Source organism: Pteronotus mesoamericanus, unplaced genomic scaffold, assembly GCF_021234165.1.
Source record: "Pteronotus mesoamericanus isolate MK-2021 breed Mesoamerican mustached bat unplaced genomic scaffold, CSHL_Meso_final contig_702, whole genome shotgun sequence".
In the NCBI taxonomy this organism is placed as follows: domain Eukaryota; kingdom Metazoa; phylum Chordata; class Mammalia; order Chiroptera; family Mormoopidae; genus Pteronotus; species Pteronotus mesoamericanus.
Window position 1 is genome coordinate 993,932 of NW_026555239.1, and position 7,338 is coordinate 1,001,269.

The 7,338-nt window shown below is 55.7% G+C and overlaps 1 protein-coding gene and 4 non-coding genes across 5 annotated transcripts; all 5 read right to left on the reverse strand.

Moving 5' to 3' along the window:
* Positions 1-405: 405 nt before the first annotated feature.
* Positions 406-7,338, reverse strand: RPL3 (ribosomal protein L3). Its single transcript, XM_054582516.1, is given in 11 exon segments — positions 406-506; positions 686-805; positions 1,141-1,236; positions 1,605-1,706; positions 2,235-2,395; positions 2,846-3,032; positions 4,113-4,248; positions 4,854-5,022; positions 5,705-5,897; positions 6,867-7,048; positions 7,326-7,338. Coding segments are annotated over 11 exon segments (1,404 nt in total). The 3' UTR covers positions 406-461.
* On the reverse strand, positions 1,326-1,403 carry LOC129077984 (small nucleolar RNA U83B). Its single transcript, XR_008529917.1, has one exon. It is a non-coding gene; the product is annotated as a small nucleolar RNA U83B (small nucleolar RNA).
* Positions 2,689-2,782, reverse strand: LOC129077983 (small nucleolar RNA U83B). The gene has a single exon (XR_008529916.1). It is a non-coding gene; the product is annotated as a small nucleolar RNA U83B (small nucleolar RNA).
* LOC129077985 (small nucleolar RNA U82P) lies at positions 4,249-4,303 on the reverse strand. The gene has a single exon (XR_008529918.1). It is a non-coding gene; the product is annotated as a small nucleolar RNA U82P (small nucleolar RNA).
* Positions 6,299-6,361, reverse strand: LOC129077980 (small nucleolar RNA SNORD43). The gene has a single exon (XR_008529914.1). It is a non-coding gene; the product is annotated as a small nucleolar RNA SNORD43 (small nucleolar RNA).

The window sequence follows — 7,338 nt, forward strand, 5'->3', positions numbered from 1 at the left end:
AATCAAGGCACATTTGTGCACTCAGCAGACCCAGGCCCTGGCCTGCCGTGCCCGTCAGCAACCAAAAGCATGCGGGAACAGCCCGTCCTCGTCGCCTCCTTCCGATCTCCACAGCTGCCACGCAAGCTGTGCAAACACTTCTGCAGCTGAGCCCCAGCGGCCTCACCTCGGTGACAAACATTCTGCACAGAGCTCATTGCCCCAGGCCGCCTTCAAAAGCCCAGGGCAGTCCCAGGTGCAGCTTCAGCCCGCCTGATGCCCGGGCTGGCGGCAGGTCAGGCCGCTGGTAGAGAAAAGAGACCAAATGGGGCTAAGAGGCTACAAGGTCAGAGGCAGCACGCCTCTGGGACCACAGGGCATGTGCAAGCCACCAAGACTGGGGAAGGTCAAGACAAGAGGCAGGTATCACTGGAAAACTATTTTTATTGAGATCCCACCAGCTGCACGATCTGCTCCTGACGTTAGGCTCCTTCTTCCTTTGCGATCCGGTCTTTCTTAAGTGGTCCCTGGGGGCGGGGGGGGGGGGGTGCAGGGGACAAGGTTAGCGGTGGAGGAAGGCAGGCTGTCAGTAAGGAAAAGCTACAGCCCAGGGGGTCAGAATCCGGGCCAGTCTCCCCAGCCCCAGATGGGCAGAAAGGTAGCTGACAAGGGGAGTCAGCCCAAGGGCAGCCGGGCAGGCACTCACCATGAAGGCTTTCTTCTCTTCCATCGTCTGGAAGCGGCCGTGGCCAAACTTGGAGGTGGTGTCGATAAACTTAAGGTCAATCTTCTCCAGGGCCCGCCGTTTGGTCTGCACCAGCAAGGACTGCAGGCCGAGAGGAGCGAAGGTTAGTTCTGAAGAGCAGGGCTTGCTCCGCACCCTCTTATTTCACAGGCCCGAGAGGGCAGAGCATCAGCTCTTATCATCTGGCTGGCTGTATCCAAGGAACTGGCCTCCACACGTGAAAACAGAAACAAACAGCTGGGCCAGACTGGAATTTCCTCCTCCCAAGACTTCAAAGGCCACGTTCAAGGAGCAGCAAACCCCCCTTTTCCTTTGAACTCCCCTCCCTAACAAAGCTCAGCCTGTCTGCGCTCTGTGTCTCTCTCCCTTCCTCCCCAGGTTCCTGGTGCAGCGCCACCCTTGGCCCCCGGTCTCACCTTGCGGAGGGTGAGCACTCGCTTCTTGGTTCCCACTACACAGCCTTTCAGCATGACAAAGTCATTGGTCACTTCACCGTAGTGGACAAAGCCACCCTGGAAAAAAGCAAGGCCGTCGCGTCAGGTGAGCAGAGCTAAGCATGGGGCTAGAAGTATGGCAGACACGCAGGACCCCTTCAGGTGTGGCGGTCCACAGCCCCCGACGCCAGTCTGACTCCAGCGCTGTGCCCAGTGCTCATTCTAGAGCCTCATCATTTAACCGCTGGGCCAGAAACCCCACTTCTCACCAGCCCACCCCAATCCATGGACTGACGACGGCCATTTACAGGAAGCAGAGAGCCGGCTGCTGTGCAAGGACCAGTTAAATGACTGCAAACAGCCTCACAAATCAGCGGGGACCCAAGAGCACACAGCGCCAACCCCGTAACGCCAGTCTTTGAGAAGACAGCGTCCCCATCACTCACCAGAGGGTTGATGCTCTTGTCAGACAGGTCGTAATCAGTGGAGGCGTTGTTCTTGATCAGCTTGCCGTCCTTGATGAGGTAGCCCTGGCCAATCTTGTAGATCTGAACAAGGGCATGAATATGAACACTTGGGAAAGAAGAAACAGGACAGGAGGCTCACATACCCGCTGCTCTTATCCCCTAGAGAGTGGAGTAGGACTGCCATTAGGGACAAGTAAACCCGCCCCCCCAAGCAGTGGGATAGCCTGCAAAGGACTCTGGGAAAGCAGCTCTGACCTCAGCCCCAGGTTTAGAAGACAAGCAGCCTGGGCTGGCTCTAAAGATGCTGCTATCTGAGAGAGTGCACAGTGGCCTCTCCAACACCACTTCACAGGAAGGACAAGGTTCTTATTATTAGTCACACCAAGGACCAGGGGCGCCAGAACCCTCTTTGAGGATGGCACCTTCCAAATCACATCACCTAAGAGCCAGAACTATGCCCATCACACAAGGAACTAAATCCATATGCTGCCCAGAAGCTCCACCAATGAAGCTGTGTGACAGGGATTGGAACCCCTCACCCCGAGTTACGGGATGCCCGTTCCCCTCCTGGGGTTGAACTCCACATGAGCCCTCCTCCGAGCACCTCACCTTCTTGTTGATCTCAGTGCGGTGATGGTAGCCTTTCTGCCCAGCCCTGGCCACAGAGAAGGCCACCCGAGCAGGATGCCACGCCCCAATACAGGCAACCTTGCGCAGCCCTCGGTGGGTCTTGCGGGGCAGCTTCTTGGTGTGCCAGCGGCTGGTGACCCCTGGAATAGACACATTCTGTTACTGGGGTGCTTGGCACTGATGCCATTGGCCTTCTCCTTCTAGGAAGGCCCACTTGAGTTCAATGGTTTCTGCACAAACAGCCAATGACTGGGCAAGTTCCGAGGACAGGGAGGGTTTAACCTGCATGCTACCCTCTAATGGCCACATCATGCCAAATTGGATGCTCATCTACATACGCATCTTGAGTGCTAAATGTGCAAAGGACAGACCTTGGAGAATTATCCCTCAGCCCAAAGTCACACCTCCAGGCCCCCAGCCACCCGACCACAGGGCTATTCTCAGAAGGAAGGCAGCAAGGAATGTTTCCGCAGTGTGACTCGGGCGCTGTGCCCAGCGCTCATTCCAGAGCCTCATCACCGAACAGCTGGGTCGGAGACCCCTCCTCCCAAGAGCTGAACCACAGCCATCTGGGCCACTGCAAAGCTCACCTTTGTAGCCTTTGCCCTTGGTCACCCCAATGACATCGATCATCTCATCCTGTCCAAACACCTGGTTCACAGGGACCTGCTGCTCCAGCCTCTCACGGGCCCAGTCCAGCTTTTCGGCCACCGTGCCTCCATTCACCTGGATCTCCATGAGGTGGGCCTTCTTCTGGCGCAGAGGAAGCAGGCGCATCTAGGAGGAAGAGGCTGCAGCTCAGCTCCCTGAGCTTTGAGTGCGCCTCCCACGGAGAAAACAACCTTCCTGCATCCTTACTCCCCACTGGGCACAATCCCCTTTCAACTCTGACGAACCAACCTCTCAGACACACGGTGCCCACACTGAGACAGGTCAGCCTAAGCAGATCCTGGAGCACCGACGAGCCGAATGCTCCTGATTGCTGTCCTCTGGCCGGTGCCTCTGGGATACTGCCCTTGGCCACCTCGGCCACCACCAGTGCTCTATTAGCTACCAACAAGATACATACTTTGGAGAGCAGAATAGCACTGCAGCCAACAGCATCAGCTCCAAGAGTTAGGCTAGGAAACAAGTTCAAGCCTAAAGCTTTCAGTTACGAGGTGCCCAGTGTCATCCTACTGAACTTTCTTCAGTGGTGGACCGCTACAAATCTGTGCTAACATGGTCATCACTAACTACACAGGGCCACTAAGCACTCATGAGTCAGGGCGCACGGCCAGGACTGTGGCCCAGACCGCAAAGGAGGCGCTCCCTCTACCCAAGCCAGCCGAGGGCTCCTTGGGCCAGGTGTGGAATGCTAACGCTATTTTCAGCCAGGCACCTGAGAGTGTTGTAAGTTACCAATTTCTTCAACCAGTTTTCCTTAAAATGGGGTATGGTTTCCGTAAATAAGAGCCAATGGGGACGCAGTGCCCTCTGCTGGCAAGTGAGACCAACCCACAAGTGGGGGCACTGGAGGCCTTGCCCAGGTCACGGGCCAATGGGCTTTAACTTGGCCCCAGGAACCCGGGCTTCAAGGGCAGGCAGTATCTGGAATGTGCTGCTGTGCAACTTCTAACGACCCCAGGCTGCTCCCCAGCCTATCTCCTCCCCTAGGAAGTTTGAGGAACCGGAACCAGTGTAACCGACCCCTTAAAACCCGAAGTTGGCACGGAATCAGATGGCGCTGAGGACTCAGAAAATAACAGAAGCTCCCAAATAGATGGCAGCTGACATTCAAAGCCCCACACGCTCGTCACCTCCATGGCAGGAAGTAGCAGGCCAGCGGCGTCGCTGGGCACGCTGGCAGGCGCTCACCTGGGTGTGGGCGATGACGCGGATGACCTGGCAGTACTTCTTCATGCTGCTGAAGTCCTTCTCCAGCTGCTTCTTGCCGTCGTCATCCTGCCACTTCTTGCAGTACTTGGTGAAGGCCTTCTTCTTAGATTTGTGCCTTCAGGAGCAGAGCAGAGTTGGGGAGGGGGCCGGGCGCCAGCCTTCATCGCCCCTCCAAGGGGCGAGAGGAAGGCACACGGGCACCACGTGGGGATGGGGCTCATTGCCGGCTTCTAAGGAGCCTTTTCCACCGGCAAGCGGAGCCTGGATGGAGCTCATCGGGCAAAGCCGAGCGGAGCTGAGCAGAGGTCCACAAGATTAATTAAAGTCACAAACATTCGCGCACACACTATTTCTAGCTCCGGTCTAGCCATTACCCGGGTCACGTGCCCAGGCAGAAGGACTGGAGGGGTTAACATTGCACTGCTGCCTCTTGGTTTCTAATGGGACTCGTGATGCTTTCCAGCAACCAAGAAAATCCTGAAATCCAAGTCCTCGGCCAACACCCACTAAGCTGGACAGGAAAGGAACTCTCGGGTGCCCCTCCCAGCTCAGTTAACCACCAGCGCTCAAGCTCCGTCCCCAGGAACTGTTCTGCTCCCCTGGCAGCTACCCCACCACCAGCGCAGCTCCGCCCCCACTGGGACTGAGAGCCCCGCATAGGAGGCTCTTCCCTCCAGCCCCTAACCTAGGAGGGGTGTGCACAGCGTCCCCCTCCCTTACCAGTTCTTATAGAAGCGCCTCTTGCATTCGTCACTGATATGCTCAGCAAAGATGGTTTTGAAGGTGCGGAGGCCTCGAGGGGTCTCCACGTAGCCCACAATGCCCACGATCACCATGGGCGGTGTCTCCACAATGGTCACAGCCTCCACTACTTCTTTCTTGTTCACCTCTGCAAAGAAAGCAGGAATCGGACTTGAGTGGCTAACCAGGATCCCCAGCCAGGGGTTAGCATTCATACAAAATGTGAGATGCTTGTGTAGGCCAAGAGGGCAACTTGCTTCCGATAAAAGGGAAGGTCCCGAAGCTGGGCCCACGTCAAAGGCATGGACTCCTGCAGGCTGCCCTTACTGCACACTTCTCTGCATACACTGACTTTTTTAATCAAATAAAAAATACAGCACCCTTGGAAAGCAAATTAACAGTTCTTGTCTACCACAAAAATCACTATCACAGACAAATTCCTTATCACCTAGGTAATATATGTACACTAAAGAAGCATAATGGGACTTCATTAATAGCTGTACACTCAGATAGCTACTACCTAATATTAATAGCTACTACAGTTAAGTAACCAGGGCTGTGTCCTCTTACTTGGTGACATTTCTACTTTGACCCTCACTACCCAGGCACATGGCAGTATTCAAGCTTTCTGGTTAGCATACCATGCCCCCTAAAACCAATGCCATGGCTCTTGACAAGTTCACCCACCTCGTGCACCTGGGGACATTAACCAGTCCTTAAATATATTAACCTCCATCCTGCTATCAAGATATTCTGTTGATCTTGGGCCTGCCCCCACCCTCACCAAGTCCCAACCCTCCACCAGTCTGAAGGCCACGGCGTGTACGTACTGGATCCTGGCCTGTCGACCTCCCGCACAATGTGGGTCATGCCAGCCTTGTAGCCCAGGAAGGCTGTGAGGTGGACAGGCTTGGAGGGGTCATCCTTAGGGAAGCTCTTCACCTTCCCGCGGTGCCGGCTGCTGCGCTTCCGAGGCAAGAAGCCCAGGGAACCGTGCCTGGGAGCGGAGAACTTCCTATGAGACTAGGAGAAGAGGACCGACGTTAGTACCTGAGCCTGGACCTGCTGTCTAGGTGGTCCTATGGGGGGTTCTCAGTGAGGCTGAATCAAACCAGAGACCCAGCAACTCAAGTAAACGCTGAGTTAGGTTGGCTTCGTGCAGGGTCACACATCCTGAAGCTGCATTCAACCAAGTTGACCTTTTATGTCAAATATTCATTTTATAATTTAGCAAGACAAACCACCCCCATTTTATTCTAAACCACATCAGATTTTAAAATAACTGAAGAGATGACTTTGTGATTGAGTCAGATGGAGTCTGATCACAAAAGGGACTTATGGGACAAATGGATGGGCAGCCGATGACGGTACTAAAGGCTCCCCTCGTTACAATGATACGTAGGCCACTAGAACCCGACAGAGCCCAATCAGAACATGACAATCAGCACAGTGTCTCTGTCCGCCCGTCAAGAGGTTCATCATCTGTGGTTCCCGGGAATTCTAGAGGCCTAAGGAGTTGTCCTGCCCAAACCGTTCCAGACGTTTCAGAATGCAGACTCAACACCACCCGCTGCAAACTGCCCTCCTGCCTACTGCTTCGATGTCTGCACCTCCCACATTAGCCAGAATTATAGTGCCAAGCGCCCCCACTCCGGGCCCTGCTGGCCCAAGTGCTCACGCACTCCCCTTTCGAGTAGCACTAAAATGACGAGGTCGAGACCCAGAAACCATCCATGGCTTGAGAACTGTCAGGCCCAGGACCCCCAGCCCAGCACCCGCCGCGACGCCTTTCGCGGGCCGGCCCCTAGGCCCAAGGCCAACCACAGGCCTCGGGCGTTTCCCGAAAATAGGCCTGACGGCGGATCGCGCCGAACACCCTGTGCTCGCAGAGCAGGCCCCCGTCGCTGGGCGAGCCGAGATGGCGGCGATGCGCCGCGGACTCAGCCACGCCACCGCCACGGACAAGGAGGAAGACGCCATAACAGTACGTACCATTCTGCCGCCAAACGCCGCCGGTAGAGGTCGGTCAGCGCTCGGCGCACAATATATAAAGTCCAGCCTGGCTCCGCCCCTTCCGGCGTGCGAGCGCGCACCCGCGACGGACGTCGGGTCGGGGGACGGCTACCGGTTGCCATTTCCACGCACGCTCGTTCTCGCCCAGCTTTCGTTCGCAGCTAGATGTGAGTTTCGGAGGCAGGAGTTAGACCCCCGCTGCGGGCGGCTGGGTTCAAACGTAGTGAAAAGCCTCGGAAAAGCTGGCAAAGGGCTGGAGTGTAATAAACCTACAGCGATGGGCGGAAGCCAGTTTTGTGAAACATGCAGTTCCACTGAAGGAAGATGGCTGCGTCGCATCTTTGCGTATGAAATGCAGCCACCTCTGGAATTGAATAACCCAGCTGTGGGATTCATTCCAAAGCAGTGTCACACATGCCACCTATTTCTGTCCCTCACAGCAGGTCAGCAT